The 21,944-nt window shown below is 35.5% G+C and overlaps 1 protein-coding gene across 3 annotated transcripts in view; it reads left to right on the top strand.

Annotated features, from left to right (window-relative positions):
• LOC106463391 (forkhead box protein P1-like) overlaps positions 1 to 21,944 on the top strand; it is a 182,237-nt gene that overhangs the window by 85,837 nt on the left and 74,456 nt on the right. For 2 of the 3 annotated variants that reach the window (XM_022390868.1, XM_022390869.1), the window contains exon 2: positions 11,634 to 11,756. In XM_022390868.1, the coding sequence (XP_022246576.1) occupies positions 11,634 to 11,756 (123 nt within the window). Of the gene's footprint in view, positions 1 to 11,633; positions 11,757 to 21,468; positions 21,599 to 21,944 lie in introns of those variants that run through there. The other variant, XM_022390870.1, reaches the window with a different exon arrangement.

The following is a 21,944-nucleotide window of genomic DNA, read 5'->3' on the forward strand; positions in this document are numbered from 1 at the left end:
TTCTGAAACACAGCTCTACAACCCTTGTTTTACCGAGTCTTACGATTCTGAAACACAGCTCTACAACCCTTGTTTTACCGAGTCTTACGATTTTGAAACACAGTTCTAAAACATTTGTTTTGCTGAGTCTTACGATTCTGAAACGCAGCTCTACAACCCTTGTTTTACCGAGTCTTACGATTCTAAAACACAGCTCTACAACACTTGTTTTTATTTGACTTGAATATTGCATCCGGTATTTTATATTGGTTGTTTCAGTTCTTAGTCCTCGTAAAAGCTGGTTTTAATGCAACTGTAGTGATTTCAAACTTGGTTCTTGCAGACTCCTTGCTGTGAGAGTATACGTACACCAGAACGCGGATCCCCACAATTCTGAGTTGTGAATATCTTAATGGTTTTCAGATCTGTGAGAAAGATATTGACCTCTTTATAGGTATAGGTTTCGGGAACGTCAACTAGTTTTATCCTTAATTTCCCTTTAAAGTTTATAATCTATCTGTTTTTGAGTTAAGCCTTGAGATCTATTCTTTAATTAAGTATGAACTTTGTGTAGAAACAGATAATTTGCTGATATAGAAGAACCAATTATTGGTGATATGATCAGTGTCAAATATAACTCTCCGCTCCTTTGATTATAGCAGAGAAGATTTTCTGTCAATAATCGAGATACCGATAACCCACAATAAACCTACTATCTTCCCATAAGGATGAGAAAAAGACCCTTATTGAAAACCGGTTGCTTTCCTTGCATATATATATATATAATATCATAGTTCATAATAGCCTTTTGTTCGTTAAAGATGAAAAGATTCTTATGTAGTTACTTTTATAACTGCGAATATAGTTTCGAAGCTTTGATAGAGTCTGCAACCCGTTTATAACACACAGAATAAACCACTTCAGAAAACGGAAACAACTTGTTGGCGATTTAAGTCGTATGTAAGATAAAGGCGTGGTAAAGCCGAACAGGTTGTCCACTAAAATGTTTGAGCTGGCTATTTTTAGATCTTTGCTTTGATGAAATGATACAGATCATGATTACTAAACTGTCGAGCTTTGATACTGTTGACTCATGTTAGTTCTATAGTATAGATAATAGAGCGTCGACACGCGAAACGACAGCATTGAAAAGATATGAAATATTCAAAGTGCATATCCCGACATGTAATCTTCCCACGCCTGACCATCGGTCGCACGCGCGAACACCCGGGAAAGTTGTCAGTTAAACTTGTAGAGACCTCAATTTATGAAATGCTAAACCTATTATTTCAATCTATCGTAGAAGTAATCTGTGAATAATACTGATCGTACACATTTATCATAAAACTGGTTTTGACTTGCTGTTACTTGAAAGTAGCAACACACTAAATGTGAATTGAATTTAGTTTCTTATATTTTAACATTCCGAAAAGACACTTCTTTTCTTGCGTATTCTTCATTAACTGTGGTAAGAATGAGCACACCTTTGTAATCCAACGTGAACAAACTGTAGGTGTCGATATATCTGATCATCTTCAGGTGGTAATTCGTGTTGTATATGCGGTGATTACAATTGGGAAATTAACAAGAAGACATCGGATCACAATGTAAAGGAAATTGTTTAAACTTATTTTAATTATAAACCAGAGTGCTGTAGATACATTTACAGAATACACTGACGTATTACAAGACAGACAGACACCTTTGCACGACCTTAAAATTCAAACAAATATTGTACTTATGGCAAAGCTACTAAGGCTATATGCCACTGTCCCTAATTTTGAACTACTGGTCAAAGGTAAGGCAGCTAGATAATAGCACTCTACCATCAGTGATAAAGGACTGACTATCACTCTTGTAACGTACCCACAGCTTAAAGTGCGGAGAATATCTTTGATATCGCACGGATTCGAACCCGAATCGCCAGTTCCGATATTTGGAGCTGTACCAGATATTTGTTCCCTAATAAATATTGCTACCAGATAGAGCAATATGCTGAAGAACGCTTTATTTCCACAAAGTAGTTTAAAATAAAAGAGTAAAATACTATAGCTATATGAAATATACGGCTAGAAAATCAATAGAGGACTTTTGTCAACCAGAATTTGTTTCTCTAGCCATTCACACGATAATGGTCTACACAATATGATAACTTAATTTATTGAAAAATAATTACCTAAGTAAATAAGGCACTACTGTTGAATAAGAAAGTTAAAACACAAACATATCAGTTGGAAAAACTGAAATTAATCGCACTATATATATAAGAATATTTTTCTATATCTCATGATGCTCTTACAGCTTCTTTGTCAAGTTCATCCTCATATTAGTCACTGACGGCTCCAGGAGTTTCAGAAGGGGAGGTGTAATCTAGTTTGGCCAGGGATCAAGGGGTCCGCTTTAAGTGATAAGAGATTATGTAAAGCAGCTTCAGAGATAATCTTAGCTCAGAAGGGGAGGTTTAATCTAGTTTGGCCAGGGATCAAGGGGTCGTCTTTAAGTGATAAGAGATTATGTAAAGCAGCTTCAGAGATAATCTTAGCTCAGAAGGGGAGGTGTAATCTAGTTTGGCCAGGGATCAAGGGGTCCGCTTTAAGTGATAATCTTAGCTCATTTTTTGTTTTTTGCGAGAGGGAGGGGGGCTCACGATATTTATGGTCTATGCTGGACGCAATCTTCTACACAGGGCTGCGGGGTAACGTTTAGACCACACATCCTGACAAACTTTCCACAGACCCCCCCCACACTATATGTGTGTTATCAGCTTCCAAGCTGCGTATTAAGAGACAAATGTATAGAATTCCACTGGGGATTGGACAACGAGTAAACCTTTTTTACTGCTTGAGGTGTTAAGTCAAGTCAGAAGGAATCATTCAGTACCAAGCACCTCTAGAATAGTTACATTAAATTCAACAGTGAACAGAGCAGAAAATCAATCATTCTAGTCCGGGGCGAAGAGAAATCTAAATTTCTTACCACTCCTGGTTTTAAACCAAAATACCTACCTAGACAACGACGCTGGATAACTTGACGGTATTGCTGAGATTTCAATTTCTTCAGCTAGCTTTCTCATGAAAACTTTGTTGATTTCGAGGAATGGCTGACAATTTTCAAATGCTTATCTGTTATCCTATTGACATTACGAGGACATATATATATATACCCAACTACCCAACTTCATTGCAATGACATTTTTTATCAGAGGATTTCCTGTAGTAACTGTTGCAGATGAGGGCGTTGCTCTTGAATGTTAAAAAATTTGAACCTCAACTGAGTCCACTGTTAATCGACCTGAACCTCAAATAAGTCCACTGTTAATCGACCTGAAGCTCAACTGAATCCACTGTTAATCGACCTGAACCTCAACTGAGTCCACTGTTAACTGACATGAAACTCAACTGAGTCCACTGTTAATCGACCTGAACCTTAAATAAGTCCACTGTTAATCGACCTGAAGCTCAACTGAATCCTCTGTTAATCGACCTGAACCTCAATTGAGTCTACTGTTAACTGACATGAAACTCAGCTGAGTCCACTGTTAACTGACATGAAACTCAATTGAATCCACTGTTAACCGACCTGAACCTCAACTGAATCCACTGTTAATCGACCTGAACCTCAACTGAATCCCCTGTTAACTGACATGAAACTCAACTGAATCCACTGTTAACCGACCTGAACCTCAACTGAATCCACTGTTAACTGACATGAAACTCAACTGAATCAACTGTTAACCGACCTGAACCTCAACTGAATCCACTGTTAACTGACATGAAACTCAACTGAATCCACTGTTAACTGACATGAAACTCAACTGAATTCACTGTTAACTGACATGTACCTCAACTGAATCCACTGTTAACTGACATGAAACTCAACTGAATCCACTGTTAACTGACATGAAACTCAACTGAATCCACTGTTAACTGACATGAACCTCAACTGAATACACTGTTAACTGACCTGAACCTCAACTGAATCCACTGTTAACCGATTTGAACTTCTTTTCTTCCGTTTTTGATGTAATAACTATGTAGAGTTAAACAAGTTCTATACAACTTTTCCACTATTAGCTTCACGTGTAAAAGGGTCAAATTCTCCACACAAAAGATACATTACAATTATTTTACACAGAATCTTCACCCATTTGATGAGACTTATAACCGGTGAAAAGTCTGCTCGCTCACTGTAATCAGCTCATTTAAAAACAAAATATTGGTAATTTCAAGATGTAAGAACAATAAATGTATGATTACAAAATACATGGAATATCGAATCAAGTCCACTCAGTTCACAGTTTAATGGTGTCCAGAGTTGATGTGCGACTATGTTATGATAATATGTATGAATAATTATGTTTTCACCCCTGTGTGTGTGTTTATTTGTTTTATGTATGTATGTTAGTTTGTGTGTTTGTCAGCAAGATTTCTCGAAAACGGCTGAATGGATATAGACGAAAGTTGGTATACATTTGGACTTTGACCGAACTTAGAAGTGATTAGTTTTGGAGGGTGAAGGTTACAGCGAATGTCATGAAAATCCAAAAAAAAATCCCTATCTGTTAACACGGGGACCGATTTTTCACACTATTTGAGCTCTATAACTCAGTCAAAAATGATCGGATTTTGATGAACATTGGTGGACATATGTGGAATATTGTTCCACATTGTCCTGCCAAAAATGGTTCTTGTCCGTTGATAACAACGGACATACGAACACATTTTGTATTTTTTGAGAACCTAATGTGATCAACGTTTTGTAGCGGAGGACTGAGTGTCCCTCTAGTTTCTGTTGGAATTACTAAACAACACGTGGGTGTAAATCGGAGTAACGTGTTAAAATTGTGCTAACAGTGGTTCTCATTCCTGCAGATTGTTTCTGAATTTAGTTTTCTCATTTATTGGGTGGTATTGTATGTCATTCCTGCCCTCGGTGGCCAAGCGGTACGCTTGACGCAGATATAGCTACAATTCGGAGTTCGATCCCTACAGTGGATCTTTGCACTTGAAATCTACTAACAAACAAACAGTATTGGTCCTGGCTGATCTGTACATAGAAATCTCGTTAGATAATTTGAATAATTAACGTATACAAATGATATAAACAAATATTTCCTCTGTAGTATGACTGTATTCATATCCAACCATACAGAGACAAATACATTTCTGTGTTGGGTTTCTTTTCGAATGATACATGCCTACATCATAATGATTTCAAGTACTTTTATAGCGTATGCAATTTTAATTACTCCTGTAACTGTTACTTGCGTTTCAGTAAATGATTTATGCAAAACATTAGGGAGAACGCTTCAAAGACAGCTGCTCCTTAAGAATACTTTTTTTATTGAATTTTTTACAAATATTTTTTTCGAATTTTTCTTCGACCCACGATAATATAACCCACACTGTAGATGCAAGTTAACTGTTTGCTCTGTATAATTATTATTCTGCAATCTAAGAGGTCATAAAATAAAATATGCATTGATATCCGTAAGTCAAACTAAAATCATGAAATATTGGGCGTGCTCTGTTTATTAAAGAATATGCACGTAATATTTGTTTTCTCTCAACTTTTACTGACGTAATAAAAAGCTTCAATGATTACGTTTTTTTTTATAGCTAAACTTAGTGAAATAATGAATACGAGTCACAACGGTACATACTCTTGTATAACCTGAAAACTTACGAGCTGGACTTAACCAAATATTTTAAAGTTATATTACTTTTTTGAGCAGTTTTGCATGGCAGATTTGGATATCAGTTTTAATACACGTGATGTCTTTGCTTTGAAATCTAAATCTAAAACATCTGTGGCAAAAACTGGGGCATATATAAATGTTACATAATTTGATCCTTTTCAAACATTCCATTTAAAAGCAATGTTACATAATTTGATCCTTGTCAAACATTCCGTTTAAACGCAACGTTACATAATTTGATCCTTGTCAAACATTCCGTTTAAACGCAACGTTACATAATTTGATCCTTATCAAACATTCTGTTTAAACGCAATGTCACATAATTTGATCCTTGCCAAACATTTCGTTTAAACGCAGTGTTACATAATTTGATCTTTGTCAAACATAATGTCATCTGGGTCTCTATAAATATTTTTTCTACAATCCTTTACAAAGTCATACACATGGAGTAAGGTCTTTGTAACCCAGATATGTTAGCATATTTAATTGATCAAAAAAGACTTGTAATTAGTTATAACTCAACGATTTTAGATGTTTTCTTTATTCCGTGTATTTTTAATGCGTTTTCGGCATTAAACAGATTATTCACAATAAAAGCTATAAAGCAATGAAATGTTTTATTGTTGTTTTATTAGTGCAAAGCTTCACAATAAGCGTCTGTTCTCTATCCACTACGGAGAATGGAACCCCGGATTTTAGCGTTGTGTGGGTGGTTTTGTGCACATGAATATAATGATCTTTCTATATTTACGAACGAATATATTGTTGATTATAATAATTATCTTTCGACGTGTGGCTAAAAGTTAAACTAAAATAAATCTTTGCCCTCGTTCAATGGCCTACGAATAAGCAAGTTAAATTAAAATAAATCTTTGCCCTCGTTCAATGGCCTACAAATGGGCATTATTTACCTTGGTAAATATTTTTCTAATAACATGTTAAATAAAAGTATGAAATGTATAAGACATTTAAATTTAGGCTGCGTGTGTAGACTTAACAGTAGCAGTCTAACATGTAATAACAACTGCATCGTTTTGTCAGTTAATTCCTTTCCCTCTCGGATATTCTGAACAGTGTAAAGAAAGTTCCTTTTCAGGACGTAGGGTTACCCGGACAAATATTGTATAATAATGACAAATCTTGTTTCGTCAGTTTTACATTATTTTGCTGATCACAAGTATCAAGGCCCTGCATGGCCAGATGGTTGGGGCGCTTGACTCGTAACCTGAATGCTGTGGGTTCAAATCTCCGTCCCACCAAACATGCTTGCCCTTTTAGCTGTGGGGGCGTTATAATATGACCTTGGTAAAAGAGTAGCCAAAGAGTTGGCGGTGGGTAGTGATGACTAGCTGCTGAATTAGGGACGGATAGCGTGACTATTTTGTAGCTTTACGCAAAATTCAAAACAAACAAACCACAAATGTAAAAAACATCGTATAAAGGAAATAAGACGTACTTTTGAAACCCCACAATATTTTACAACGAATGCGAACAAAATTAGCGCATTAGTTTGTCCACCACTGGCATCGAAACCCGCTTTTTAGCGTTATAAGCCATTCGACTTACCGCTTCTCTACTGGGGGCTATTAGTAAGCATTCGAGTGTTATTTGTTGAATAGTAACGTTACATAATGTTGTAATGTAAGTACTTTGTTATTCTATGTAATTATACGTTAAACGTTTTTTCGATAATTGTCATTTTTGGATGAACTTCCTGAATGAGATATACATGGATAACTAACCTGTAATTTATAACTTAGGCTATATAAGCAGGTAAATATCAGAACTTATATTGTTTTAAAGGGTTATAGCTAGTAAGAAATCAAGCTTCGTAGTATTTAAAATATTTTATAACAAACTGAAGAGAAAATAATCCTCGTAATGTTTGCTGTTTAAGTCAGTGAGCAAGATGGTGGGGGGTCGTCTTATCTACCTCCATGTAAACAGGTTTCATTGTTAGGCTGAAATTGAAGCTAGTTGAAATCGTGATTATTTTTAGAAAAAGTGGAACTTCAGCAAGTTGGATTTCGGAACTTTGGACAAGTGATTTATCACAAATAAATTATTAGCATTTCTTCAACATGCCAAAAAACTTTTTATTTCTATATAAGCCTTTGAGTCGTACTTTAATCTCAAAAGAATGAAGTTAATAGCTGAGTTTGTATGAAATGGCTGAGTAATTTTTCCAATTGTGAATAATCAGAAAGTCATAGATGAGACGTAATAAGATACACGATGGTATGTCCAAAATTGATGACCGATTATTATTTTGGTAATCTTTTCATCTAATCAAACGAAACTGGCTTATAGGAATAACGTGAAAATTTTAAGAATTGTGGTAAAAATTGACCAAGATAGACATAATGGCCCATACGTAGTAATGTCCTATAACTTTTACTATAATGTAGATAAATTGGAAGAAATTTAAGATAATATAATTAAAAATTACATTTGACATTTTGACTTGTCAAACGACAATAAAAGAACTTACCTGAGTTATCTTGAAACTTGCAAAGTAACTCAGGTCTTGATAGTCGAACTGTTTTATATCCGCTACACAAAAGAAAAAATATCATGGTATGCTAGAATATTATGTATTGAAACTTTTTATTTATAGTCTAAACCAGTGTTTCTCAGCCAGATTTGCCAGACGATCCCCGCTTCCGGGCTTTGGTCCTCGCGACCACCAATATCTCTGCAAGGATGAAAAAAACAGTTCGTCATAGCTCATAACAAAGATGATACGTGAACATCTCAGACACCTCGAGGACATTGTTGACCCAGCGCAGACTGCTCGTGACCCCTCGAAACCTGCTAGCGACCTCCAAGGTGGTCAAGATCCACCGTTTGAGAAACATTGTACTAAACAGACTATCCTAAAAAGGATGTTGATCAGCAGTTGTTTCGCGCCAAGAATGTAAACATACATATAGTCTGCAACTATAGGTTATCTTATCTGAGCCTACCGAACCTCGATCGTAAGCGCTTACCGTTTACATCCAGGTTCACTGCCTGTTTTTGTCATTTGTTGGCTCCTGTAACTTTTGCTTGATTTTATCCATACTATTTAATTTGGAATTGAAACAGTTTGCCTGTTGTAAATGTTTTAGCAGTTTCTGGTTTAATTACTGTCACTTAACTTGGTATCCTAGGTGCAGTTTAGTTGTGATTTATTTTAATCTTGCTGTTATTAGCGAGCACCTGAAAATACACGTTTCTGTAAATGATTAGAACACCTTTCAAAACAAGAGTGTAAAGAACTTTATGTGCTGAAGTTTCGTGACTTTGATCGCTGTAGATGTATACACTTGTTGCTACACTGGATTGTGTAACCTTGATCGCAGTAGATGTATACACTTGTTGCTACACTGGATTGTGTAACCTTGATCGCAGTAGATGTATACACTTGTTGCTACACTGGATTGTGTAACCTTGATCGCTGTAGATGTATACACTTGTTGCTACACTGGATTGTGTAACCTTGATCGCTGTAGATGTATACACTTGTTGCTACACTGGATTGTGTAACCTTGATCGCAGTAGATGTATACACTTGTTGCTACACTGGATTGTGTAAACTTGGTCACAACAGGTGTAAACGCTTATTGCTGAAGTGCTGTAACCTTGATCACAGCAAGTGGAAACACTTGTTGCTGAAGTTTTGTAACCTTGGTCGTATAGGTGTGAATGCCTATTGCTGAAATTTTTTAACCTTTGTTACCGTAGGTGTAAATGCTTATTGCTTAAATTCTGTAACTTAGGTCGCAGTATGTGTGAAAGCCTGTTTCTGAAGTTCTGTAACCTCGGTCGCAGTATGTGTGAAAGCCTGTTGCTGAAGTTCTGTAACCTCGGTCGCAGTATGTGTGAACAGTTGTTACTGAAGTTCTGTAACTTAGGTCGTAGTAGGTGTGGACACTTCTCCAAAAGACAAATTGTACAATCTTGGTCACAACAAATGTAGATATTTGTATGTTGAGACAACTTCCGTAACTCTGGTTACAACAATAGTAAATATTTGTAGGTTGAGACAAGCTACGTAACTCTGGTTACAACAATAGTAAATATTTGTAGGTTGAGACAAGCTCCGTAACTCTGGTTACAACAATAGTAAATATTTGTAGGTTGAGACAAGCTCCGTAACTCTGGTTACAACACTAGTAAATATTTGTAGGTTGAGGCAAGCTACGTAACTCTGGTTACAACAATAGTAAATATTTGTAGGTTGAGACAAGTTCCGTAACTCTGGTTACAACAATAGTAAATGTTTGTAGGTTGAGACAAGCTCCGTAACTCTGGTTACAACAATAGTAAATGTTTGTAGGTTGAGACAAGCTCCGTAACTCTGGTTACAACAATAGTAAATGTTTGTAGGTTGAGACAAGCTCCGTAACTCTGGTTACAACAATAGTAAATGTTTGTAGGTTGAGACAAGCTCCGTAACTCTGGTTTCAACAATGGTAAATATTTGTCGATGAAATAATTTGCGTAACCTTGACTACAGCAGATGGAAATGTGTTTTCAATAACTTATTTCGTAGTCAAGTTTTGCATGCGAACTATATTATTTTAAGTCCTGAGGAAGGGGCTAGTTTCCTTACTTTATCCCTCTGCCTTTAGCTTATTTAAATTTAAAAGCTTTTTAAATTACTTACCTTCATTTATTGCAAAGTTTAACATATTGGAAATAAAAATAATAATTACACAACCGGCACGTTTAAGTTAGCATTTTCAGGTTATAAATGTGATGAAACATCACATTAGCCTATATTTGTTCTTACTTCTTAAAACCCTGCCACAGTAGCATGTAAAATAGTTGAAAATATAAGATATTTGAACAGTAAACATGCTTGTTGAAGCTGAAAACTGAGAAGTAGATAATAATGAAATATAATTGTATTTAAAACGTGGAATTACCAACTATGATTATAAACGTAAAATCAAAATCATTTATTCAGTTTTGCAAATAACGTGGAAAAGAACATCGCGTGGAAATTCAACAAATTCAAAAACAGTAACAGATAATTTTTTTAATTCAACACTGATTTCTTCTTGTTGGGTGGGTTTCAATCAGTAACGTAACAACAAACTGTTGTATGGGTCTAATTCACAAAAACAAAGGGAGTTCCAAATATTTCCATAAAGGAAACTCGCAAATTACTGAGAGACTTTTTGGCGCGAAGAAAATGCTCACTGAATATAGATATATATGTCTGACTTCCTTTTTGTATCTGTTCTCGTGATCTCCGATGTCCGCTTTTTTTGTCTTTCTCAACAGTCTGAGTTCGTTATTCAGATGTGGACCAGGTTAGCCGTCAGCTATTGTCTTAGTGCATCGCCTGGGACAAGCGATGCTCGACTGCCTCTATTGTATCAAGCTATGGAACTTTAATAGCTAAGGTTGTGTGGTATATAAAACCCACTGAACCAAAAGCTCATGCTGGGCTGGGAACTCATCACGAGCTTTACTTTTGATGATGAACAAATCCAATGAAGCATCGGAAATGGGCAATTTGAAATAAATCAAGAATTCATTTTCTACGTTAATAGCGCTAATTATCAAATAATCATCAGTAACTTTTTTATCGGTACCTTAATCGTTGAAATTGGAGCGAGTCGCGTGCTTCTGTGCGGGAAGGAAACATTGAATTGATGTGGTTGTAATGCGGTTGAATATATTTAAAAAATAGTTCAATGTGTTGATAGTAGAGTCTCTAAATTCAGAATGCCATAAAAACATAAAAAAATAATAATTGATAAATTGAGGTTATCTTATAAATAGCGTGTATGGCCTTTTTTTAATCAAAAACAGTACTGTTCCAGTTGAGGTTTTTAATAGCAGTTTAAATGGAAACGGCGCCATTTCGAAACGATGCTTATTATTTTAAAAATGTTCTTAATTTATTAAATATAATTTAGTTTTATACATACATGGGCTTCCTTTTTCTTCTCGGTTTCAGGATAATGGCGACATGATGATGGAACATGACGGTGACCGTGATGTCGCAATCAACCTCTCAACCCATCAACCTTCGAAATCTGGTTTGGCCAATGGTATGACAAAAAGCGATGAAAATGATAAGGTAAGTAACTCTTTTCTCTTCGCGACCTTTATTTTCTGCCTTGAGGAACATTGTGTTAGTTTTGATGTCCTTAACATCCTTGAGCGATTTAACCTTTTTTTTTTACGTTGAAATTTAGTTTGTTTAAACTTCCTTAGGAACATTGTTTTAAAAACAAAGATGTCACGATAAAACCTTATAAACTGAGCGCTATTTTATTATTATTGTTGCTTTCGACAATTCATAGTTAAATCGCATCTGGTCAGTAGGGAACGAAGTATTTCACGTTTTTGTTTCATTTTTGCAAAACGTGACGATTTGTTTGTCAGAGGTGACTTTTACGACGCAGCTTTTGTATTCAGAGTGTTTAAATGCTAATGATTTATCCACAGTATCTCGCAGTTTTCTGTATTAACAGTAGTGGTATGGAAACGTACAATAAAACAGACAACTCCACGATTGACACTTTGGTCAACGACAACAGAAAGCTACACGTCTCGTCGTGTTATTTATTTTGGACACTAGTTATGCTGAGTCAGTACAAGCGACGGTAATAAGCGCAGAGGACCCATTATGGCAGTAGCAAGGAGCCCTACAGACAAAAGGGTGGTAGGCTAATGCTCGCTGTTCTGTTCAACTTTAATGTGAACCGCTATCGATTAAAAACCAGAGAAGACAGGGTGTGTAGTAAAAACAAAACATATGACACACTGCTACAGTATCATTTTGATATATATTTATTTTGACATTCGAAGAACTTGCTCCGTGTTTCTATGGTAACTACTGTTTCGAGCAGGACTTGTGTCAGATAGGTGTTGGCCGCAGGCAGAAGGAATGAGCTCACTTCTCGAGAGTGCGTTGCACGTGAAATGAGAAGAGAACTTGCCCAGCTAGTAAAAATAATGTCAGCGTTTTTTACTTTAAACGATTTACACTTGTTTCGTAAACAATTCAAAACACTCTTTTCAATAAAGGTTTTGATATTGGAAATTATTATAAAATCGTATTCAGTAAACTTTTTATCACAGTGCAACTAAGTTGTTTATAGTTTTAAGGTGTATATATAACGTGAGAATTCGTCTTGTTTATAGTTTTAAGGTGTATATATATAACGTGAGAATAAGTCTTGTTTCTAGTTTTAAGGTGTATATATAACGTGAGAATTCGTCTTATTTCTAGTTTTAAGGTGTATATGTAACGTGAGAATTCGTCTTGTTTCTAGTTTTAAGGTGTATATGTAACGTGAGAATTCGTCTTGTTTATAGTTTTAAGGTGTATATGTAACGTGAGAATTCGTCTTTAATTATCCGTTAATTGAAGTTAGATAAAAAAAAGATGTACCTGTCCTTTTTTTGAATTGCGGTTCGAAGTACCTTGATGTATATCAACCAAAATATCAGTTTCTATTTATATTAAACCAACTAGTGAATGAACATGCGCATTAGCCATAGAAAAATGTGTTAAAATTATCAAACAAGTAAAAGAACACTATTAATAGTTTTTCAGGGAGGAACAGACTATGTTAGAACGTAAAACATAGCTTGATACACGAAAGATGTCAGAACATAAAACATAACTTGATACCCGACAGATTATTTTAGAACAAAAAGCATAACTTGATACATGACAGATTATTTTAGAACAAAAAGCATAACTTGGTACATGACAGATTATGTTCGAACATAGAAGATAACTTGATACATGACAAATTATGTTAGGACAAAAAGCATAACTTGATACACGACAGATTATGTTCGAACAAAAAGCATAACTTGATACACGACAGATTATGTTCGAACAAAAAGCATAACTTGATACACGACAGATTATGTTAGAACATAAAGCATAACTTGGTACATGACAGATTATGTTCGAACATAGAATATAATTTGATACATGACAAATTATGTTAGGACAAAAAGCATAACTTGATACACGACAGATTATTTTCGAACATAAAATATAACTTGATCCACGACAGATCATGTTAGAACAAAAAACATAACTTGATACACGACAAATTATGTTAGAACATAAAGCATAACTTGACACACATTTTATGTATTACAATATTTAAATATCACTGGAAATCTACCGAGAATGTTAGGATAGAGATTGTGATTAAGCTATCGCAGTAAGACCATTATGAATTTTCAAAATATTATTCTAAATTGATCCATTACGGGCCCCAGCAAGATAATAATTTTGCTTGTTGGTTTCGGATATTCGCACAAAGCTACACAAGGACTAATTTCGAACTGATAAGATAAGTCAACAGCATCGCCAACTTTTGGGCTAATCTAATCAAATAGTGCAACTTTCCGGTCGCTCTTACACCCACAGCCCCAAAAGTTGGAATTGCAAATTATTAACTTGTTTTTTTTAAAACTGGATGGAACCACGACCGTCGAATCCACATTCCGGCACGATAACTACTATTTTATGCCCAGAAAGTAATGGAGCTATAAATAGACTTTGAACGTTATAAGCCGCTGACAGACAAACAAACAAAAATTGAAACTATTATCTTTACCCCAAAAACTCACGTTAAACTGTTCAAAAGTAAAACTTGAAAGTTTATTAGTGTTTTTCATCTAGTTTTAATAGTCTAAATGTATAACGTAGAAAAACATGTAAGATTTAGGTTTATTCAAGGCTTAATATTAATTATGTAAGCTTTATGGTATGTAAGACATAATATTAATTGTAGAAATTCTAAGAAACATGTGTCTCTAAGTTTAGGTCCTGTTAAAGCAGTTATTTATTGACATTCATGTGAATCAGGTTACCAATGAAGTAAACTTATAACAGCATATCATGTCATATTTAAAATATGAGACAATATACAAGCAATTGGGGCTTTATTTTTAATTATTATTTAGACAGGGTATTGATATTGGTTTGAATTAACTTTACGTTTCTTCTCTTTATGTACTTTTATAAGGATAAAAAAGATGACAAAGAACTGGCAAACAGATGAAAGGTAAACTTTGTCGCCGTTTCTTAGGAGCGATAATATAACTTTACCTTCGAAACTAACTGAAAATATATTAAATAACAGGAAGAATAACCAGGAATTATAATATAACTACGACAGGACACTGTTATAAATAATGTCAATCTCCCCCCCCCCAGTTCGTTTTTAGGTAAATAAGACATTTATGATCCGAAAATGATTGGTCATCCAGCTTATGGTCGTAAAAATACATTCGGTAGGGGGGTGGTTTTATATCTTAACAATATGGAGTATAATCACCACGAACAGCCTGTAACCTGTGTTGATGCTTGAAATCTGAGTTTTACCAAGGTCAAGAGTTATTATCGACCATTCACTCCTCTGGTAGTCCAGGACATCTTTTGTGTCTAGAGACACTTCACGAGAAGCGACACATCTCCCAAGAGCATCCTTTATATGCTCGATGGGACTGAAGTCCGGTGAGCGTGGAAGTCTCTACATATGGCCAGTCCACTTTTCTCTAGGACCAGTTTAACGTGGTAGGAACAAACCTTGCCATCCATTAGGTCGAATTGAAGGCCATCAGCACGTGGCAGCAGAAGTGACATTAACGTTACCATTTTGAAAAATGTAGAGGCTGCTTATTTCAACTCACTTCGTACTTTACCATCGTCATATACGTCAAATTTCTGTAAAAAAATTATGATGGATATATTTTCAGATTTTGTCCCAATGAGTAAAGTCCTGTTGTCTAGTTTCAAGATGAAACGTGGCAAATCTGTAAGAAGAGTATTGCTCCACCTGTCGTTGATTCACTAAACTTGTTGTTTTGTATTTTAATACACTTCAATGAGCGTCTAACATACAGGCCAGCCTTGTGAGGTTGACATCTAACACATTTGCATCATACTTAAAATGGTCATCTGCCTAGGTTTTAGATGTAGTTGGTAAGTAACACTGTTGTATCCTACCACTAGAAGATCTTCTGTCTACATTTTGAATGTAGTTAGTAAGTAACACTGTTGTGTCCTACCACTAGAAGGTCTTCTGTCTACATTTTGGATATAGTTGGTAAGTAACACTGTTGTATCCTACCACTAGAAGGTCCTCTGTCTACATTTTGAATGTAGTTGGTAAGTAACACTGTTGTATCCTACCACTAGAAGGTCTTCTGTCTACATTTTGAATGTAGTTGGTAAGTAACACTGTTGTGTCCTACCATTAGAAGGTCCTCTGTCTACATTTTGAATGTAGTTGGTAAGTAACACTGTTGTGTCCTACCACTAGAAGGTCCTCTGTCTACATTTTGGATGTAGTTGGTAAGTAATACTGTTGTATCCTACCACTAGAAGTTCTTCCGTCTACATTTTGAATGCAGTTGGTAAGTAACACTGTTGTGTCCTACAGTAGATGTAAATTTTAATCACGTTGTTTATAGCGACATAAAATGAAAAATATTTTAAGAGCTTCTATTTTGTGAATTAGAGGAAGGTTAATGTTTCAATACGCTTGCATGATTTCTTATGATATCTGATAATCATTCACGAATATCCATAGAAAACGTACTTTCCTACTAGTCACCAAGCAGATTATTTATATAACATGTACGGTTTGTAGGTATATTATTTGCTAGCAAATATTCATTGCCATGCAATGTAACTGTATCTTATTTTCAACCATATTAACAAATGATTGTTAAGATTAAGACTATTTCATAAATTTCTTCAAACTTATTGGACTAACACTCATTTGATAGTTACCAAGATACGTTTCCGATTGTTTAACTGTATCTTATTAATCACAATTGTTGTTACTTCATATTTGGGGCAAGGCCTAAATCAGCAGTTATTCAAAACAAAGAAGGGTACCCGCTCGATCTGTACCGTATTTCAGAACTATTATATTAAACTTTATAAATACAGTACAAGAGTAGCCATACTGTTCAGAACAAGAATATAGACTTGGTTATTGCTCCTGGCCATTCTAACAGACTAGTCAGACACGCCTCTGAATGACCAACGATATGTAATGAGCTTTGAGGTATGTTTAAGTTGGTCATCAGCGCCAGAGGCTGACATGTGGGTTGGGTAGTTCACTGAACCAATAGCCTATAATCTTACCATGGTCATCTAGCAGCGGTCAGTTGGGACCAGGGACGCTCTGATAGCTTGATTTGTTCACGCCCAACTTGGGTCAAAAAGCCACGAGGGAGCAAGCATGTGTAAAAGTATTGTAAAGATTTTTTGTGCCTCCAGAAGTGCACTTTGATACTGTCACGCGAGTTTCTTGATTTAGACCTATGATTGGTGTTGCGTGAAAAAAAACTGCTCTTTATATACCACATTATACCATCTTACCGAGTAAAATTGTACAGCGCTCGTAATTTTACTGGAAGAGTTAGATCGAAACCACCTCTTTGTACTAAAAACAAAGAGAGCTCCACAAGAAAGTGGAGTTTCGTTTATTGAGAATTTTACTAGAATTGTTAATCAATAATCTCGGAGGACGAGCTCATTTATGGCCATTTAACCAAATCACTAACTAATGAACAAAAACACCACAGGAAAGTGTCACCAGAGTAACTTTCTAGATTCGTGACTGTCGAGTGTTTATTCATAACATACACTTAGGAAGTCATAAGACAGCAAAAATAAAATGTGCTTATTCGCGAGTGCATATGGACGGATATGGCGTTTCAAAGTAGAGAAACGCCGTGGATTATAAATAACTCGGTTATGGACACCCGTGTATGGTAATACGCCGTGGATTATAAATACCTCGGTTATGGACACCCGTGTATGGTAATACGCCGTGGATTATAAATACCTCGGTTATGGACACCCGTATATGGTAATATGCCTTGGATTATAATCACCTCGGTTATGGACACCCGTGTATGATAATACGCCGTGGATTATAAATACCTCGGTTATGGACACCCGTGTATGGTAATATGCCTTGGATTATAATCACCTCGGTTATGGACACCCGTGTATGTGCGGTGGTTTTAGAAGTTTTTTACCTTCCACAATGAGCCTATATTTATATAGAATTTGAAGAATGTGTAACACTGGTTCTACTAACTTATTCTTCTAAATTATTGGGCAGAAAAACTGTTTGAGATGTTAAACATGAATATGAAACTCAATTTGTCATTCGATCTACCAGTTGTCACTGAGTTGTACTGTTTTGGTATACCTCTTCGGCTACGCTACACTCGTCTGACCTAATAATAGGTTTTGATCGTTACTCTAATAACACGCCCACAGCCGTAAAGCGCAGAGTGCGTTATTGTGGCAATAGGAAACGAACCATGATTATAACTTGTTTGGACTAATTGTACAATTCAACATTTTACAGAATTGACGATCACTCATTCATTATTATTTAGCAACAATTTTGACTTCAGTAAAAAATAGAGAATATTTCCTTTCTGATGGTGTAATATCTGTTATGTGCCTTTCACGATAAAAGAACAGTTTAAAGATGGCTTCCATACCCTGTATGCACGAAACTACACTATTTTAACTTGTAGGTTACTTACCGGGAATTTCTATAATTGTATTATTGTCAGACAAACTTTCATTTATGACGATGTGTTGAAGAAGATAAAGCCTTACTTTACACAACCTTAGAGAATAAGACAGTTCCAAGATGCAGGATTACGTTTCGCTAGTAACTGATGTTATAGGTTTGTATGAGAACCTACACCCATATACGTTTATTAGGTTTTGTAAGCTGTGGTTTCTGACAAGAAATTGGGGCAGGAACTTAGAAAGACATTTTATTAAATAAGGCTTGCAAGTATGAAATGTTTATATTCGAAAAAAATATACATATGTATCAGTAGACGAGGTAACGGTTTATTTGAAAGAACGGACAAGTCTATATGTTCAGATATAATTTTATTAAGAAATAATAAAATATTGTGTGGGCGTTAAAAATGTGTCGTATCTTTTTTTTTGTATATGTACCGCTAGACGGCAGTGTAATATAATTCTGTATTGCAGCAGGTTGAAGTGGCAGGCTACAATCTATTAGGCAACAATACAGAAGTTGGTGACTGGATGTTCTTTGTTATTGGACTTCGAGAACTTCAAGATTATCGAGTTATATACTTTATCTAGTTGTGAAGTTGTTGCAAATCCGTGATTGAAATTTGTTTCAGAAAATATAAGAATATTACAGTTCATAGTGTTTGCAAGTATGTAACTGAAATGTGTGTTGCTCACGATGTGGTTATTACAAATGGTAGTATCTGTAAGATCCAAGAAATGATCAAATCACTTATGTATAATAACGGTGCATGAATTTTCGCGCAGGGCTACATGTACAAAGCCTTCTCTAATCTTTAATTGATAGACTCGAGGGAAGGCAGTTAGTCAACAGTACCCACCGCCAACTCTTTGGCTACTCCTGTCTGACCGAATAAAGTATAATTATATTTGGTCGTTACTCTCTTTCATTGCGCGTAATTGTAGTAACGGGACACGAACCATGAGTCCTCAGGTTCATAGTCCGAGCATGATAATCATTAGCCACGTTCAGTCTTCACATGTATTACCCATTAATTTTCCATCAAAAAGTATATATGGTGATATTTTAAGTAAAACATCGAAACTCCGTACCTTTCTCTATTTCAATCTGGGGTTCGATTCCCCTCAGAGTACATAATTCAGATAGCTTAATGTTCAGATTTGCGCTAAAAATAACACATATTTTAGAAGTGTACGTAATTGTTTGTAATAGAGCGTTGTAAAGACAAGGTTTTTACATCGGGAATGTACTGTTCTCTCAACAATACGATTCTCCTCTAGTCTCAATCATCGTACTCGTGTATAGCTCATCCTGTTTCGTAAGTATTATTAATTTAGTAGAACGTTATATATATATATATATATACCGTGGGTAATACTCTTCCAAAGATACTTAAAGTAACACATAATTATTAATTTAGTAGAACGTTATATATATATACCGTGGGTAATACTCTTCCAAAGATACTTAAAGTAACACATAATTATTAATTTAGTAGAACGTTATATATATACCGTGGATAATACTCTTCTAAAGATACGTGCGTCTCATATAATGTTTAATCCACTTTCTTGTAACTGCTTTAGTTGATATTTTCTATCATCATTGCTGTATATGAGACTTGCGTCTTATATAATGTTTAATCCACTTTCTTGAAACTGCTTTAGTTGATATTGTTTACGATCATTCTTGTATATGAGACTTGCGTCTTATATAATGTTTACTTCTATAGTGTACAAGACACTACACCATTCTCACCTGTAATACACCACGAAGATTATTTATCACTTGTAATTGAAATAATCTTGTGAATTGTTAGGATAAGTTTCACAGCACGTGAGAGTTTTATATTCGTGGTGTTTTTATTTTGTTTGAGTTTTTTAGCAAATATTATTAATTTGTTTATTAAGAAATTAACACCATATTTGATTTGCACAGCAATTGCATTGTTCTGTTTATTGAATGGATCACGTTAAACATGCGTTCGCAAGTTGTAGGATCTTAATAAATGGGGGAGGGCACATTTGATAAATCATTACTTAGGCGAAATTAGGCGTTACAAATGTTGTAACGGTTAAAATCAACAGAATTTGTTTGTTTGTGCAGAGCAAAGCCACATTGGGCTATCTGCTGTGTTCACCGCGGAAAATCGAACCTCGGATTTTAGCGTTGTAAGTCCTAAAACTTACCACTGTCCCACCGAGGGACGAAATTAGCAGAAGAGCAAACCCTCTTGCCTACTGACCTGTTACTTCACAGGCAGACAAGTAAAGACAGGTTTCGTGTAAGAGGAAAGGTGAAAATAAATATGATCCAGTAAAACTTAGCGTGTAAATAATGTATAGCTGACACAAGCTCTGCTGATGAGCCTTGAATACGCGAAACTTCAGTCCACAGCAGAGGGACGTCAATCAAAGAATGCATTAGGCCTCTACGTCACAGTTTCTTTTTTCAATATCATCTCTGGTGAAAAGAAAAGAACTCTTTAACATGTATACAATCATTAAACAATTGATCCGCTGTATGGTATCGAATAATGAACTCGACGAAATGTCTTAACATTATTCACATACCTAAATTAATTTAGGTTACCATATGGTGAAGTAAAACAGACTCAAACCCCCATAGAATGTATAGTATAATTGTATTTTCATTAGTTCTTTTATTTGTTCCTGTATTGTGTCGAAATTGTGAAGTAGTAAATCATTGGAATAGAGCGATAAATAACCGACGTTTAAAATTTTTATCCTCGTGGTTTTCAAACATTTATTGTAGCACACTTCTCAATTAATAATTTTTTATATAACCAGCTAAGTCGACTCATTATGGAAGACCTTTTGTTATTGTTACAATTTGACAGATAGAATATTTACACTACTTTCCGTTTTGAAAAGATGGAAGATAATACGGTTCTTTTAGCAAGGGCTATTTTTATCTTATGTTATGAATAACACACATCAGCAAATAGAAGCGCTCTACAGTATAAACATTCGCTGTTTATCTTGTAGTTCCAGCTGTAGCGCCCTCTACTGGTTGTTAAGATCAACATTTTGTTTCTTTTATAATAGAGGCCAGAATTTAATGTGAGGGAAGTCCCGCTTCCTGAAACCCATAGCGGCCAGACATGAAACGTAGTTTGTTCATTGTTTATTTTGGCCGCGGAGTGACAGCCTGTGAATGCAGACCGTTGCATGCGCTGTTGACACGAGCTCACGAGCCAGTCAGATATTGACAGGCGCTTGAGCAAGCACGTTTCCACTTGGTGGTGCGTAAAGGTAACCTCTGGCCGAGTAAGTTCTTTGCTATTAGTGAGAGACTGGCAACTTCGGTACGTCACGGTTTTCATGCCTAAACGAATGAAAGAATAAAGGTAAGGAAAATATGTCTATGTTTTCTGATATCGGAGTTAATAGTAGATTTGTGCAATTTGTGTATGGCGGTGGTGCCGTTCCGACGAACGCTGATGCTGCCCCGTTAATCGTGCTTGCTTGCAATGACTAAGAGTGTTACACAATAGACACTTCACCGGGGGTGAGTTGTGATATGAGCGACTGAGAAAATTTAGTTTTAATATAATCGAAACTTATATGATGATCACAAGATAATTTGGTTAGCTCATTCCACTACTGAGATTGTATTCAGTAATCAGGATTTAAGAATTACTAATTGTATTCACTATCAGTAATCAGGAGTTCCAAGAATTACTACTTGTATTC

Source organism: Limulus polyphemus, unplaced genomic scaffold (genome assembly GCF_000517525.1).
Source record: "Limulus polyphemus unplaced genomic scaffold, Limulus_polyphemus-2.1.2 Scaffold1394, whole genome shotgun sequence".
Classification (NCBI taxonomy): Eukaryota; Metazoa; Arthropoda; class Merostomata; order Xiphosura; family Limulidae; genus Limulus; species Limulus polyphemus.